The following is a 16,535-nucleotide window of genomic DNA, read 5'->3' as shown; positions in this document are numbered from 1 at the left end:
AAAAAAACTGTATTGTACCAGTACTAGCCACATTACTGCTTCAGAGATGTATTCTTATAAACATCTCCCTGGGGCTGGATCTTAGGAAGACAGCAGGCTAGTCTGTGTGCATAACCAGACTAACCAGCTAGCAACCAGCATCAGGTCTGTTAGAAAGACCAAACCAGCTATGTGGGTAAAGCCACAGTCTTCCTGAAAACCAGGACCAAGGAATTCTTCTACTTAGAATACATCCAGCTTTTCAAACTTCATTGCATCTTATTTTCATGATCTAAACTGTCAGCAGTAAAAGCAGAAGGATTGGACTTGGCAAAGAAAGGCAGATTTTGCCACATTGCATATGTAGAAGGTGTTAAATGGCAGCAGAAGGCAAATTGTGGATGCTTCTTTTTGTGTGTTACTGACATCTCTAGAGATGAAGATTTAAGTTGTCTTCATCAGTCAAACTTGAATACTGTTATTATAAATTAATATGATCCCACCCAACTCATGAAGCTCTTTTAAAAAAAAAAAAAAAAGATGGGGATTTGTTATACTTGGAGGCTGGCATGTTCAATTAGGTATGGTAAGTTTCTCTTTTGATTAGATCTGAAGTGAACCAAATCATCTCATTTTAGTCATGGGCCTCTAAGCCTTTAGTTAAGGACTCTCAGCATGTGCCAGCGCTTCTGCTGCTAACCCAAGTTTCAAATGAGATTTACAGGTACCAGATTACAATGTAAAGTTGAGGACTAAAATAAAAATAGAAACTAAGAACTCAGATTAAGTGAAAATTCATAGACATGAAACCTAGGGGACAATACATGCTATAAGTTCACAAAATAGGGGCAACGACTGAATACATATTAGCCAAATATAAAATCTTCCACTTTACAATAAAATAAATGATTGGGTAATATATAGGTTCCTCAAAAGAACTATTTTGTTTGATTCTGTTTTTTTATATATAGGTCATCATAATCTTTCAACACATATTTCTTGAGCACCTACTATTTTCCAGATACAGTAAATCAGATCAAAACTCTCCCCAAATGAATAATGTCACAACCCACTTGCAGAGAGACATACCCAAAATATGGGCTTTGACAAAATAACTCTGAAGCAAATTTTTATGCCCATTAGGAGGTAGTTGGGTTAAATGCTGGCAGGTCTTAGGATATGAGGCCTGCCTTTTTAGTAAAGTGATTCTTCATTCGTTTATCTCTTAGACATCCAGAGTTACAGGGATGGGAACAAAAGGAGACATTTAAAGCTTCTGTCTAGCAGTCTCTACCTGGCTCAGAACTCCAAATCTGAGAATCAGGCAAACCTCTGAGAATTTCTTTGTGTAAGCCATTTGTGTCTGTATATATGAGATTAAAATGTTCAAAAGATTAAGTTCCTAAAACAATGAAGCAGGTGACCTGAAATGATAAAGAACATCAGCTCTCAAGCACTGTCAGAATCAGCCACCATCAGTAAGCTGGCCCTTTTCCTGAAACATCATATTCTGCAGTCTGATACCTGCTGGGAGTTTTTTGGTTTGTAAAATGCCAATTACATTTGAACTCAATTAGATTATCTTTTTTAAAAAAAAAAAAGGGGGTATTAAAATAAACATAATTATAGACACTATTAGTCTTTGGAAACTTACCCACAGCGTTAATCAAGCAGAAAGTCTGGCAAGTTTCCCGCAATGTGTTTCTAGGCTCTTCTTCTTTCCGTACCCCTAAAAAGGAAGATAAGCTCAGAATATCATTTCATATAGCAAAAAATCTGAGCACTTTCTCACACCTACACCCACTAATGTCATCTTCTTTGTTGTTTGTGTTAATGTTGCTATATTCACAAACACTTGTGAGGACCAGCCTAGGCAGTGAGCGTTGAGGGCACAAATGGAGAACAGCATCCTTATCCTTGAGAGCCCCACAGGCTAATTGGGGAGGATGTCAGTAAAACACTTTCGAGGCTCTATGACAAATGCCATGATAGGATAGGTATCAGGTGCTATGACTGGGGAGAGGGACTCAGGGAAGGCTTCCAAAAGGATGAGATGCCTAAAGCAGAGTCTTGAAAAGGAATAAGAAAAATTCCTTAAGTCTCTTAATAAGAAATAAGACAAATAAGAAGAGTGGACAATTCCAAGTCTTGTGAAGGGTAATTCAGGAGGATGCAGGAGATGCAATTGAAAACTGGGAGACCAATTACAAAAGCACGTTCATATTTCTAATGATAAGGTGACCCTGCTAGGAAAGATGGTGGAACAAATTCACGTTTGGGCTGATCCATCCTTTATGGGTGGCACAAAGATCATTCTTATAGAACATTATTAAAGAAAACCTGAATGGGCACACATGGGTAACCATATGAAAAGACAGCACTGGATTTGTCATTTACCCATTGCATCTGGATGGCTTTCAAATGAAGCAAATATTCAAATGGAACTGGAGCACAAAGCTGCTAGAAAAATATATTGGTTACTACTATTACAATTAAAGCCCAGAAGTCATAAATAGATAAAGACAGCTATAACTACAGAGATAAATATAGATATAGAATGCATGATTCAGTACACATGCGTATCTTTCTTAGCTTTGCCCACTAAGAAAGTCTAGGAGCAACAACATCTTAGTAGCCATAAGCACACATAGTTCTCAGATCTTGGTTTCTAAATACCATTTTCCAATAAAAGGAGTCAGTGCTTCTGGAGAAGTGATTATTTCCAAGCGCTGAACCAGGAAACATACAAAATGATATTGAAACCTCTTGTAATGCCAGAAAATAAAGAAATGCTTTGAAAAGGATGAACCTTGTTGACTGAACACAGAAGCCAATCTGAAAAATATCCCAGTGGTCAAGTTTGAAACAATTTAATTAACTGAATAAATAATGGGCCCATAGAATAAAAGAAATATGCACACATTTATACTATGTAAATAACTGAATACATAAATAAGAGAGACAAGACAGGTGTTACTTTCAGAATTCCAATTAATGAGTATAGAGAAAATGAGGAAAAAAGTCTTTTTTTATGCTAAGCAGACATAAATGGGGAGAAAAAGGTCTTACTAAGGAAATTCAGCTGCCCCATTTCATTGTATAATGGGTTTAGTCACCACTTGAGATATAATTATGTATATATTCTCATTAATTACAGAAACTACTCCTATGATTGTGTCTGTAAATCTAATATAATTAAATGTTGTTAATCATCTCTATTATGTGGTTCATTAAAAAATATTTACTAAAGACACTTTACAAAATACTTTATTACAAGGGTAATTTAATTTTTACCAATATCAGTGTAGCCCTGAAATAAGTGGTTTGCATCATGCTTCACAAAAATTAGAAAAAATAATTTAGAGGTTGTACTTCAAAAACAGATTTGGGAATAAATAAAATTCTATGTTCTTGGTAGTTTTGTTTAAGATGAAATTATTATTTTTAAAAAATAAAAATTTCTTTAAAATTTTGCTTCTAAGAATAAAAATTAAGCCTGCCTCTATTAGGTAAATTAACTGTTCCAGTAAGACAGTTAGTAGAATAAAAGGGGATTCATTTTCTCTAGTTGCTAGGTGGCATCTTGTGTGGAGGAACTTTCACTATTATTCTCTGGGCCTCCATACCCTCCTAAGAAGGCCTCTACCATCAGAGCACAAATCCGAAGTCTCTTCCTCACTTCAGGCTATGGACTCTACAAGGGTATGAGCCAGATGTATCTTATTCACCAGACACAGCCCAGTACATAGCACAGGTGTTTTTGTTTTTGTTTTTTTACTCTTTGCAGTGTGTTAGTTTGTGACTTGTACTAACTTGAAAGGAAGCTTGACTTCCCAGAGGAGCTGATCATAGTGAGAGCTTCACTGCAAGACAGTGGAGGCCTGTGATGGGTCAGGCGTGATTCTAGGACACTTGTCGAGGGATAATAAAGATGGCAGAGAGAAGACCCCTTTCCCAGAGAAGACTGCTGTCTGCTGGGGAAAGCAGGCACGTTGGGCAGCAAGTGGAAATAAGGACTGTATCATGTACAGTTAAAGTGCCATGAGAATGATGGGTTTCCACTTGGAAAAGAGGGGTGTGTGCAGAGAAACCTTCAGGTTAGATGTTGAGTTAGGCCTTGATGAATGAGGGGCAGCTAATTAAAAAAATGAGGAACCAAGGCCCAGCTTTCCCTGCTCTGATCTTTATGGTGTTCACCTAACCTCCTGTCCTATGGAAAGGGGGCTCCTTTGCACATGCACCTTGTTGACCCTGGAGATGAGCAGAGAAGGACAACTGATGTGTCTCCCCTGCCTTCCACCACTGGAGTATAAACACCTGGTACATCCCATTTTTCTCCTACTTACCTCTAGAAAGTTCCTGGGGTCCCATAGGTAGACATTCAGTTCCACTGGGGCCATGGGCTTGGAGGTCCTAAAGACATTTATTCTGGGTCATTGGCTGACAGGAAGCACATTACAGAGTCATAACCTCATCTACTTGCCTAGAAACCATGAACACAAGGATTTGTTGAACACAGTCTGATGCTAGAGATATACCAATGAACAAAGCCAGTGAAAAGCCTTGCCCTTTTGAAGGTTGTCTGCTGCCAGTGGAAAGCACCAAATAATCTATAGTCATAATAATATAGTATATTAGTTGGCGATAACTACTTTAGAGAAAATAAACTTGGGATAAGAAATGCTGGAGAGAGAAGCTATAGATTTAAACAGGCTGCTCAGACAAGCCTTAATGAGGTGACATTCAAACAAGCTCTGTGGACCTCTGGGGGAAGAATACTCCAGGTAGAGGGGCCACACAATGCCATGGCACAGAGGTGAGATGGTGTACAGCGCTTTCAAGAAACAGGAAAGAGACCAGCATGGCTGGAGCAGTGAGAGAGGAGAGGGGTAGCGCACAAGGTCAGGGCAGCCAGGGTGAGCTTCACTGGACACAATACGTAAGACTTTGGCTTTCACTTTGACCTGGGGACGCACTGCAGGATTTTGCAGAGAAGTAAGAGCCACATTCTGTTTTACTGATCACTAAAGATGCTGGGATGAGACTGGCCAGAGGAAGGAGAGGGAAGGGTAGAAGGGGGAGACTCAGACCAGCAGAATTATTCCTGTGTGACTTGGTGCTGGTTGGGTGGGCGTGCGGAGAGGGGAGTGGGAAAGGGGTGGAAGGAAGAAGTGGTCAGATTCTGAAAACTTTTAAAAATAGAGACACCAGATTTGCTGGTAGATGGCATGTGGGGTGTGAGAGAAACAGGGGAGCCCAGGATAACTTCACGGTGCCACATCAGTTCTGTTGCAAGTCTTCTAAGAGTGATGATGGCCTATCTGCCTAACTTAAGTCTCTGCTTCCAGAAAAAAAAAGGAAAGGAATAAATGGGAGGAAAGTTCAGATGCACTTTTGCTTTTTAAGCTACCTGCCAAGCCATAAACTTCAAAGAAAGAGACAAGAAAGGCAGAACCAAAAACACAAAAATAGAGTTTAAAAGGCTGTTTTCCAGTTTTTCCTCTTGTGTGATTTTTCCCTTTCTTCTCCTAAGCCATGGTCTGTTCACCGAGGTGTGTGTAGCCACTCTCTTTGCATCTTTTTCTCTCTTTTGTCCCATCGTTGTTTCTGTGTTGCAGATGCTTAGAATGTTCTGTAGCAGCTGGAAGCTAATCTCATCTCCACCCCAAAGGGTTCCATTTGTAACCCTGCCTATTATAGGCTTGGTGGGAAAGATGGGAGGGAGGAAATTTCCAAGGGGCTGTTTTAATTAACAGCAGAAGAGAAACAAAATCCATTTCCTTTGAGTGAACGGACCCTCCAAACGTTGTTTTTCCATGTAGCATGAAGCTTCTGCTTTACATCAGAATGATCTGGTCAAGGATTTTGATTGCTGGTTGTTTTTCGAAATTCACATTCGGCTCTTATGCTTGGATCTTTTACTTCCGCACTTCCCTACCACCCCCTCAACATACACTCCTCTGAGGACACTCAGCTGGTACTCTCTTTCAAATTTCAGACCAAGCTAAACTATATTAAAATGATGTACTAGGTTTTGACGTAGGTGCCTCACGATTTGAGCAGTTTGCTATTTCTGAGATTTTTAACTACACAAATATCTGTAGCTATGTAAAAATACAACACTTTAAGGGTTTAGACCACAAGAGAGTGTATTTTTTAAAGTTGCCTTGAAACATGTTAAAAATAACTCCTTCACTCACCTTGAAAAGTACTCAAAAATATCATAATTCTTTTTCGGCAGGCACAAAGTTACACAATCATTTCTTAGATTGGTTCCTCTATGCCACCCTTTATGACAATTTGGAATCTGTGCCTAAAATATCTGAGCAATCCCTTTACCACCAAGGTCTGCACCTGCGGGTGCTAGGCATCAGTTCTATTTTAAATATCAATCTTATTTTCAGTAATTTAGGAGAAGAATTTCCTGTCAGCCACTTCCATAATAATAGCAACTCTTTCTGAATAGCAATTCCTAAGCACTTGCTGTTTATCAGAGGCCATTGAAACATGCAATGGGTATTAACCCATTGGACCTTCCAAGGACTGTATGAACTGGATGCTCTTCTTAGCTCCATCTTACTCATTCTGAACCTGAGGTGGAGAGGGGTTAAGAACCTAGTGCGGCGTGAGGTTCTTTTGAGCAAGTCCATTTTGCAGCAACATAGTCCCTTGGTCTGTATTTTGGCCCTTCGGGTGATGGGGGAAAGCTGATCATGTTCGCACTTTAAGATTGCAGAGGTATCAACTTTTAAAGTCCAGAAAGCCAGCTCTATCACCTTGACCTTCTCAATTGCAGAAAGATCTAAAATGATCCTTTTTCTAATCAGTTTTGGGGGATTCACTGAAACTTGAACACCAGTCCAACAAGGCCCTGTATGCTTAAACTCCTGGGTCTGAATGTGGCTGATTCTCCATCCCGGCCTGTGTGGATTGAGAGAAGAGAAGATGGCAACAATTCTCCTATAGCAACTCAAGGCCACATCACCCTTACCCCTGAGATTCTGTTGGATTCTCTTTTTCCTCTTACTTACAGAGTTCTTTCAATGCCACACATTGTGATAAGCCCTTTACACATATTTTCTCACAGAAGACCCCTGCAGTTCAGCCCTTCCCTGGATGACAGACAGAAAATGAGCCCCTCTTCCGCAAGTGAGTACAGGGCATGTGTGGACATGATATGTCACCAGTAACTCTACCAATACCACTGGAATCCCTGCTTAACAGATCAGCCAATACCACTAGAATCCCTGCCTAACAGATGGGAAAACTAAAGCACAGAAATATTTAGAAAGTCACCAAAAATCACCCAGCAGAGACAGTGAGAAAGCTAGGGCTTGAACTCAGATCTACCCGCCTGTCAATCACATCCATTTAACCTCCATTTAGCCATGAAATTGTGCTGTCCCGACACACACACCCTGTTTGCTGTTCTTCACAGTTTGTGACTTGGGAATGAACAGGTCCTGAAAATGCCATGTCTTCCTACCCCAAGGCAGAGAGGATCACTTCAAAAATCACAGGTTCTCTGCTGGCTTCTGCCCCAGGTCCTTCATGCTCACATATATCCTGTTAGCCTCATCCTCATAGCATTTCTCAAAAGGTGCCCTGTGACGATCCCAGGGATATCCAGTGGGCTGGAATCAGCGAATCTGGTTTGTCAGGCTCTGCCCCACCACCCTGAAGGATTACACATGTGTGCTACCTTCTGAAGATGGGCCCTCAACTGCTGCCTTTCAAGAAACTAATCTTTAAGGGAAAAATCCTTCTAGCCTATGGAGCAGCCATTGTCAGCACTTAGGATGTGGAATGGCTGCCAGGTCATATTAGTTGCAACAAAGAATCATCTAGGGGAGAGGTTGAATTGAAGAAGTTGAAGAGGTCTGTGGAGAAGACAGCTCCCAACCAGGCTTGCTGCTTTGGCCTGCTGCCCCTAAGGCAGCAAGAGGACACAAATAACGCTAATCCCTCTTACTGTTCAGTAGTGCGAAAACCTGAGGTGTTGCAGTGGGAAAAGAATAACACGCAGCCTCACTGGCCTGTAAGACATTTGAGAACCTATAAAATTCCAATTCTGGGGTTATCTCCTACCATGTTCTCCTAGATTTTCGTTGGAGATTTGGGGAAAACCAGCCCATGAGTGCCAGAGGCCAATACTGTTGTGAAAGATGCTTCCTGGCAGAGGGCATGGCTCCGTTTCCATGCTTTCGGGTCCCTTTTATTATCATTTCTCTCTGGCACACACCTAAACGCTAAAAAGATTCTTTTAATCACAAGTGATATGTCTTTAGCTGGTTTCTATCCAATATTTTCTGTCATGATTCATGACTTTAGGACATTATTTGAGTTGGGTTATTTTAGGTTTTATTTCCCCAGACCTATTTGTTGCCACTTCTGAATGCTCTCCTGCTTTATTATTATCTTACAGATAATTTTTAAACAGTGAATATTGATCATCTATATTTCTTAGAGTGGCAGGATGTTCTTAGTTCAAAAAATGACCCTGAGACCACAATGGGATGGTTTTATTAGTAGAAGCATCATCTCCAATAAAGTTTCAGAACCTCCTTTTTTCCTCTTCTGGATGGAAAACCAGATGATTTAGGACTTTTTGGAGTTGTCTTCTGCAAAAAGTAACTCCTCTTTAGGCTGAGGACTGCAGAGTACTGAAGCTCACTCTTATCTGTTTATCTAGTCCTCAGATAAGACTAGGTTTGGCAGCCAGGAAAGTATCTTGCATCCACACAGCCTGGACAACTTCCAGGCAATCATAGCCCCTGCCTGCCTCCTCCATCCTGACATTCCTTTTTCTCTCTTTTTTCTTTCTTTTCTTGTTCTTCTTTACCACCTTGTTTTCCTAGTCTCCAGAATTTCTTTCTTTCCCCTTTTTCTTCCCAGAGTTTCCTCTGGAAATTAAACAGAAACAATCAAATTCAAGCTACCTTCCATGGTGGTGAATCTAATGCTGACCTTCAACATTCCTCAGGGATGGAGTTGTGCCCATCACCTCATCCTTCTTTCTCACTCCTTAGGAAACCCAAGCCACACACCAAATGCCTTTTCTCCATGAAATATTTTCTTTCCTACTTCTTTTGAGAGTGTACTCAACGGTGCACATTCATTGCCTAAATTAAGGTACTTATGTCCTAGAGATTGCCTTTGTTGTGGCAAAGAGACCAGGCTTGTGACTAATTGAGCCGTGAACAGAAAGGGTCACAGCTTGTGTCATTTTCACCATTGGAGTCCATTGATCTGACTCTAGGTTACAGGTGCTGTCACTCCCAGCCAGTCACACAAGTCATCACTATGACCACATGCCATGATTCCAAACCACGGAGGCGGGCAGTGGGTGCCAATCTGCCATGCTTTCTTCTAGGAAAAGAAGCTCTCCAGGAGAAACATTTTTGTTTGGTTTGGTTCTAAATAAAAAAGTAGAATGAGATCCCCTGTTAATATGCTGCTAGGGAACACAGCCAACAAAAAAATACACAGTGGGAAAACTGGAAGGATTGTGGTGTTTTGAGACACTCATTATATCTGAATCTAGGCAATCATCAGTTTAAAATGAGAATGTTTTTATACCTTGAATGTTCCCAAGGAAGAAAATAAAGGATTAAAAAAAGGAATGTGCTGTTTCCCTCATCTCTGCACTTTTGCTTGCTTGCTTTTTTTTTTTTTCTTATTGCATGCATTTACCTATTATGTCAATAATAAGAAATGAAACATTGCACTTGTGGTACAGCTGTTTAAAATGATTACTTTGAGAATGGCATTTTTTCTAGTACCTTTTTTTATTTTTCCATAAGTTATTAGGGTACAGGTGGTATTTGGTTACATGAGTAAGTTCTTCAGTGGTGATTTGTGAGATTTTGGTGTACCCATCACCCATATGCACACTGCACCATATTTGTAGTCTTTTATCCCTCGTCCCCCTCCCACTCTTCCCCCCAAGTCCCCAAAGTCTACTGTATTATTCTTATGCCTTTGCATCCTCATAGCTTAGCTCCCACGTATCAGTGAGAACATATGATGTTTGATTTTCCATTCCTGAGTTACATCACTTAAAATAATGGTCTTCAATCTCATCCAGGTCACTGCAAATGCTGTTAATTCATTCCTTTTTATGGCTGCATAGTACTCCATCATAAATATGTGATGGAATATATAGAGAGAATATATATGTATATATACTTTATTCATTCATTGATTGATGGTCATTTGGTTTAGTTCCACCACTTTGCAACTGCGAATTGTGCTGCTATAAATATGCATGTCCAGCACCATTCCCAAAGCATCTCATCACCATTACTTGCTGCACTCAGTTGATCCTTCCTTGCCCTAAATCCACAAATGGAATCAGTTGCCTTCTTGATGCCTTAATTACAGCTGACTCAGCTAATCTGGAAAGCTGTGATGCATGTTCCTGACTCATTTAGAAACAGCAATGTTAGTTATAAGACAGGTTGAGTATCCCTTATGTGAAATGCTTGGGACCAGAAGTGTTTCAGATTTCAGATTTTGGCTTTTTCAGTTAGGGATACTCAACATGTTTGAAAACTGAAGTCAAATCAAAGGACCCCTGGGCTTGGCTTTCCTTCCCAGCCCATTGTTAAAATCTGGTCTGGAATGAGCATTTAATTTCAGAGAAATGGCCATGCCTCCAGAGCAGCTCTGTTTCTCTAGACCTGTTTTGGATCTCAGCAATAGGGGAGCTTTAGTGTTGCTTGGTGTTTTTGTTAATTTCGTGAGCAACTGGAAAGGGAGAGAAGAGATTCTCAAATAGAGAATTGGGCTGAAAAATCTACAAAGGCAAGAAAGTACCCTTCGGGAAGGTCCTGGTGCATTGGGATTGGACAGAATGGAGTGGTCATGCTATTAGTGCAGTGTGACTGAGGAGGCCATATGCCTGCTTGGCCCTGAGACTCTCTTTTTATCTTCTTTCTCATTGTGTCTCCTTCCTGCCACTTTCTTTTGCTTCAGGGAGGTTCAGAGAAAAGGCTTCAATTCTCCACAAGATCGCCAAGAAGAAATGTCATGTGGATGAGAACGAGCGGCAGAATGGGGCTGCCAACCACGTGGGTGAGTGCAGGGAAATAGCCACCTTATACCTTTCCTAGGGGAAGTGAGGGGAGCAGAGAGGCAGGACCAGTGTGGGCACCCCTGACTCAGCACAGACCTTCCCTGCGCAACAGGAAATGAGTCCCTCTTCCCCTAGTGTGTACAGGGTATACATGGACACAGTATGTCACCAGTAACTCTAGAAGAAGTCCAAGAAGAGTAAACGTATTCTCTGGGGAACGTGAAGTAAAACCAACTCTTAACTAGTCATCCCCATTCAAGAATAGAAAATCCCTGTATTTCAGGGATTCCACATAAACAGGATACACACACGCATACACACACACATACACAATGTCATTTAATGTTTAATCAAAGGTAAGAGTCCCCGTTCTGTAAATCTTGACTGGTAACCAGATTTTTACACCCGTGACGTTGCTTATGGCACACACTTGGTCACTCCTGAACTGAGTGACAGAGTCCTTTTGAGATGATGCTAAATAAAAAAAATATTAAGAACCTTGGGTGAATAAAACTCTGTTTGGAGAAGTCTATTGGCTGATGTGATACAACCTTAGATGATGCTCGTTTTTTAAGAATTCAGCAATAACAGCCCCCAGGTCTCTTTTCACTGACTTTTGCAGAGCTCCTGTGTGACCAGATTGTGACATTCAGACATCTTATTTTAACTTGGAACATGATGTTCCTTCTCTCCTGTCTGTAACTATAATATAGCTCTCTTATTCTAAATTCAAACTAAATTTAACCTGATCTGGATCTATGCTATAAACGAAGCTATTACCCAAGTAACTAAAATTATCTGCAGACAAAATTCAACAGCATTGCTCTCAAAATACTGACACTCCATAGAAGAGTTTCTGCCTTTCCTGTTATCCTAACTTCTACCTCAGGGAAAATTTTTGGCTGAGAAACAGTTAAGATGCAATTAGATATGAAAAGAAAAACTGGAAAGAAGTCAACTAAAATGTTAACAATAGTTACTTCCTAAAGCTGGGATTATGAGTTATATATATTTTTTCTGCTTATTTATGCTTCTATAAAGTTTTTCAGAATAAGCGTATTTTGCTTTTGTACTATAAAAATGTAAAACCACACCATGAAAGTCTACTGCATAGGTTGAGCTTTGTTTGTGATGTTTAGATTCAACTACACAAGCTATTTTTTCTGCTTTGCTTGTTGACTTGTCTTTTATGGAATGAGGTAGCTTGGATTCCTGGGCTCAGTCCCAGTCCTCCTCTTAATGACTGGCCAACCTTAGACTTGGATTTAATCTTTTTTAAGGAGGTAGGACACTTAATTCCAAGGATTCTTCTCACGTTATTGAGTCTCTGAATGACTTTGTAACTAGAAAATGTTCTTGGGTCTCCGAATGACTTTGTAACTAGAAAATAGTGTGTGTCTAATGCTTTTCAAAGTAAGTCCAATATTTATTTTCATATTTTCTTTTATTATGAAGCTTCAGCCTGCTGTGTAAAAGCACTTTATAAGCTAAGATGTGCACACACAGGTTAGGTATTATGCCTGGCAGGCAGTCTCTGCTCATCTGTTCATCTCTGTTCTTGGACATCTTAACTCCCCTTTTACCCAGTATTCTGTGTTGCTAGGGTCAATTTGACCATTGCAGGCTGATCCTAAGGTTGTATCACATCAGCCAATAGACTTCTCCAAACAGTTTTATTCACCCAAGGTTCTTAATTTTTTTTTTTTTTTTTTTTTTTTTTTTTTTTTTTTGAGACAGAGTCTCGCTGTGTCTCCCAGACTAGAGTGCAGTGGCGCCATCTCGGCTCACTGCAAGCTCCGTCTCCCAGGTTCACGCCATTCCCCTGCCTCAGCCTCCCCAGTAGCTGGGATTACAGCCACCCGCCACCACGTCCGGCTAATTTTTTGTATTTTTAGTAGAGACAGGGTTTCACCGTGTTAGCCAGGATGGTCTCGATCTCCTGACCTCGTGATCCACCCACCTTGGCCTCCCAAAGTGCTGGGATTACAGGCGTGAGCCACCACGCCCGGCTGGTTCTTAATATTTTTTTATTTAAATAACTGAATCAAGCATACTAAGATAAACTGGCATAGCCACACATAGCACAACATCACATACATATCGCTGTCACTACTAAAAACTTGGAAAGATAAAGTAAATTTGAGTTTCTATGGTTTTCCATATTTAAATCTATTCATGTGTCTGTATTCCACAACTAAATACATAAAGAAATATAAATATTTCCCTATGATTTTCAAAATTTGGCTGCTTCAAACTCAACAATTTTTATGTAACTCTCAAATTATTTTCTTAAGCACCAGTGATGGAAATGTCTAGTCCCTCTGAAGCGGCTAGAAGAAAAAAAAAAAAAAGCATATTCTCATGTTTCATGAGCAGGTGATACTGCTTGGATCTGATACTGATGAGCATTCTGATACCCCCAGCAATCCTGACAGCATACTACAGCCTCATTCCATCCCAAAATCCATGATTTGACCCAAAACAGCCAGAGTGTGTGCTCTCAATAGGAACCTTTTAATTTCCCTCCCAATGAAGTCCCAGCAGACCTCAGTGGTACTGGAACATTGATCACCTGGAGGTACTCCTCTTTGTCATGACAAAAAAATTATTCTAGTGAAAGGCAGGCACTATAATAAGGATCCAAATAGTTTATGCTTCTTGGTTGCTCTGTACAAGGCACTATGCTAAGTGTTTTGTATGCATTTTCTTATTTAGTCTTTACAGAAATACTCTTTGATCATATTGTTTTTGTTAGTGGTAGTAGTAGCAACAATAATAGTAGTAGTAGTATTGTTACCATCACCCCAATTTTACAGATGAAGAAACTGAACTTCAGAGAGGTTGAGTCACTTGCAAAGGGTGAAACAGCACAAGTTGTAGATCCAGAATTTGAAGCCAGACCTGATTCCCAGTGTTACAGACTCCCAGTGCTTAACCACTACCCTAGAGTCACTTCTCAAGTGTCAAATCTGCACTTGCTGACCCTCTGGCTTTACTCTAGCTAAATGTTCTGATTCAGGAATGGCACAGCCTTTGGCCTCTATTACTTGTCCATCTCCCCCTTGCCTTGCCTGCAATAGGATGCTCAGGTGTGGAGTGTGCTAAGTAGCATTCACCAGGCTGCCCTGCCCATGGCCACCTAGGCACTGGAAGAGTTTCCACTCACAGAGCCTGAATTACAGCTGAACATAATGTCCCTTGGCGGTCAACCTGTCGAACCCCCTTATTTCACAGATAAGGTTCCCAAGTCCCAGAGGAAGAAGGGGACTAGCCTAAGGTGGCAGCCTGATCAAAGCAGAGTAAAGTCTAGGACCCTGAAGCCCTAGCTAATATCCTTTCCAGAGTACAGTATGAAAGAAAAGATATTACTGTAAGAAAATATCTGAAGGGTACAGTCCCAGGTGTAAACAATAGTATGTAGATTGGGTGTGGCTTTCATTTTAAAATGTCTATGTTCATGTTTCCTGAATAGCTAGTTGGTAAATTTGCCTAGGCTCAAGAAAGGCATACCATGGGAGCTGATACGGCCCTCAAGGTAAAATGTCATGCCACAGCGGGAAGCCAGGGTGCTATTAAGGGGGCAGGCCGTATGCTGAAAGACATGGGGAAGAACGGTAAAAATCCTTTCCCACTTGTCTCAATATCAGCCCTAGGACTTATCGCCCCTGGGACACCACTATCCTCTGCTTTAGCCCAACATTTTAAGAAGCTCTTTTCAATATTACTCTTTACCCCCATTGATTCCATTTGCTTGCTTTCTCTCTCTCTCTCTCTCTCTCTCTCTCTCTGTGTATAAATTATATCACAGAAAAAATTGAGCTTCCAACCAGCAACAGCACAGATGTTGAAATGACACCATCCAGTGATGCTTCAGAACCTGTACAAAATGGAAATCTCTCCCACAACATTGAAGGTGCAGAAGCCCAGGTATGGCTTTTCTCCATTGCTCTTCTGGACTGTTGTCGTAGCGTGGCAGCACAGACACTGTATTCTCCTTGAAGCCCCAGCCCTCAGCTGTGCAGGAATCAGGTAGGGCCTTATTTATCCTTGTGTGTATTTCCCAGTGCCACCCCAGGGTCCCATAAGCAGCAACCTCTACATTTATTGAATGTCTTTAAGCCACTGTTTCTCCAGGTGAGGTTGGAAGACTCATGCGTCAGCATCTCCTGAGGATGAAATGCAGATCCCTGGGCCATATGCTAGGTGTGATGAAACAGGATCACTGGGAAGCAGCACATAGGAATTAGCATTTTTAATTAGCATCCAAGGTGATTTTTGATGTATGATAAAGCTTGATACCTGCTGCAGTCTAATCCTTTCTCTGTGTCTTTAAGGTCAGTGTTAAGTAATAGAGAAACCACAGCCATCAGACCTCAGTGAGCCCCCTTTGGCTTTCTCTGTCCCTGTGGTTGAAATTAACACTCTCTGGCCCAACCCATTATTCAATGGCACAACCACTTGAACTGTTCAGTCTAGTAGTTGTAAAACCTAACATTTATCAAATACCTACTATTTGCCACAGCTTTGGTACTAGGCATTTTACATATGTATTAGTCTATTTTCACACTGCTATAGAGAACTTATGAAGAAAAGAGGTTTAATTGACTTATAGTTCCACAGGCTTAACAGGAAGCATGACTGAGAGGCCTCAGGAAACTTACAATCATGGCAGAAGGCGAAGGGGAAGCAAGCATGTCTTACCACGGCAGAGCAGGAGAGAAAGAGTGAATGGAGATGTGCCATACGCTTTCAAACAACCAGATCTCATGAGAACCCATTCACTATCATGAGAATAGCAAGGGGGAAATATGCCCCCTGATTCAGTCACCTCCCACCAGGCTTCTCCCCCCAACACATGGGGATTACAATTTGAGATGAGATTTGGGTGGGGACACAGAGCCAAACCATATCAACATATGTTATCACCTTTAACCTCACAGCTGAAGGTGTAGGCATGAGTAGCTCCATTTTTTTATTTTTATTTTTATTTTTTTTTTTGAGACGGACTCTCTGTTACCCAGCGTGGAGTGCAGTGGCGCAATCTCAGCTCACTGCAACCTCTGTCTCCTGGGTTCAAGGAATTTTCCTCCCTCAGCCTCCGGGGTAGCTCACACCACCACACCTGGCTAACTGGTTTTTGTTTGTTTGTTTTTTGTGATGCATTTTTAGTAGAGTTGGAGCTTCACCATGTTGACCAGGCTGGTCTTGAACTTCTAACCTCAGGTGATCCACTTGCCTTGGCCTCCCAAAGTGCTGGGATTATAGGTGTGAGCCACTGCACCCAGCTAGTAGTTCCATTTTATAGTTAAGGAAACTGAAGCTCAGTGCAATGAAATAGTTAATTGGGATTACCTAGTTTGTAGATGGTAGAGCTGAGATTTCATCTCAGGACTGTCCAACTGTACCATTTCCACCACTCCCTCTAGAACACAGTTGCTCAAAACATAGGCAGAACCACCTTTGGTGCTTGTTAGATTTC

The 16,535-nt window shown here is 41.0% G+C and overlaps 1 protein-coding gene across 4 annotated transcripts in view; it reads left to right on the top strand.

Moving 5' to 3' along the window:
• LOC105489053 (solute carrier family 24 member 2) overlaps positions 1-16,535 on the top strand; it is a 269,869-nt gene that overhangs the window by 194,574 nt on the left and 58,760 nt on the right. For all 4 annotated transcript variants that reach the window (XM_011753672.3, XM_011753673.3, XM_011753670.3 and 1 more), the window contains 2 exons: positions 10,957-11,055; positions 14,865-14,983. In XM_011753672.3, coding sequence (XP_011751974.1) covers positions 10,957-11,055; positions 14,865-14,983 — 218 coding nt within the window. The remainder of the gene's footprint in view (positions 1-10,956; positions 11,056-14,864; positions 14,984-16,535) is intronic.

This window comes from Macaca nemestrina, chromosome 14, assembly GCF_043159975.1.
Source record: "Macaca nemestrina isolate mMacNem1 chromosome 14, mMacNem.hap1, whole genome shotgun sequence".
NCBI classification, from domain to species: domain Eukaryota; kingdom Metazoa; phylum Chordata; class Mammalia; order Primates; family Cercopithecidae; genus Macaca; species Macaca nemestrina.
The sequence above is the reverse complement of the archived record's forward strand: the minus strand, read 5'-3'. Positions and strand labels throughout refer to the sequence as shown.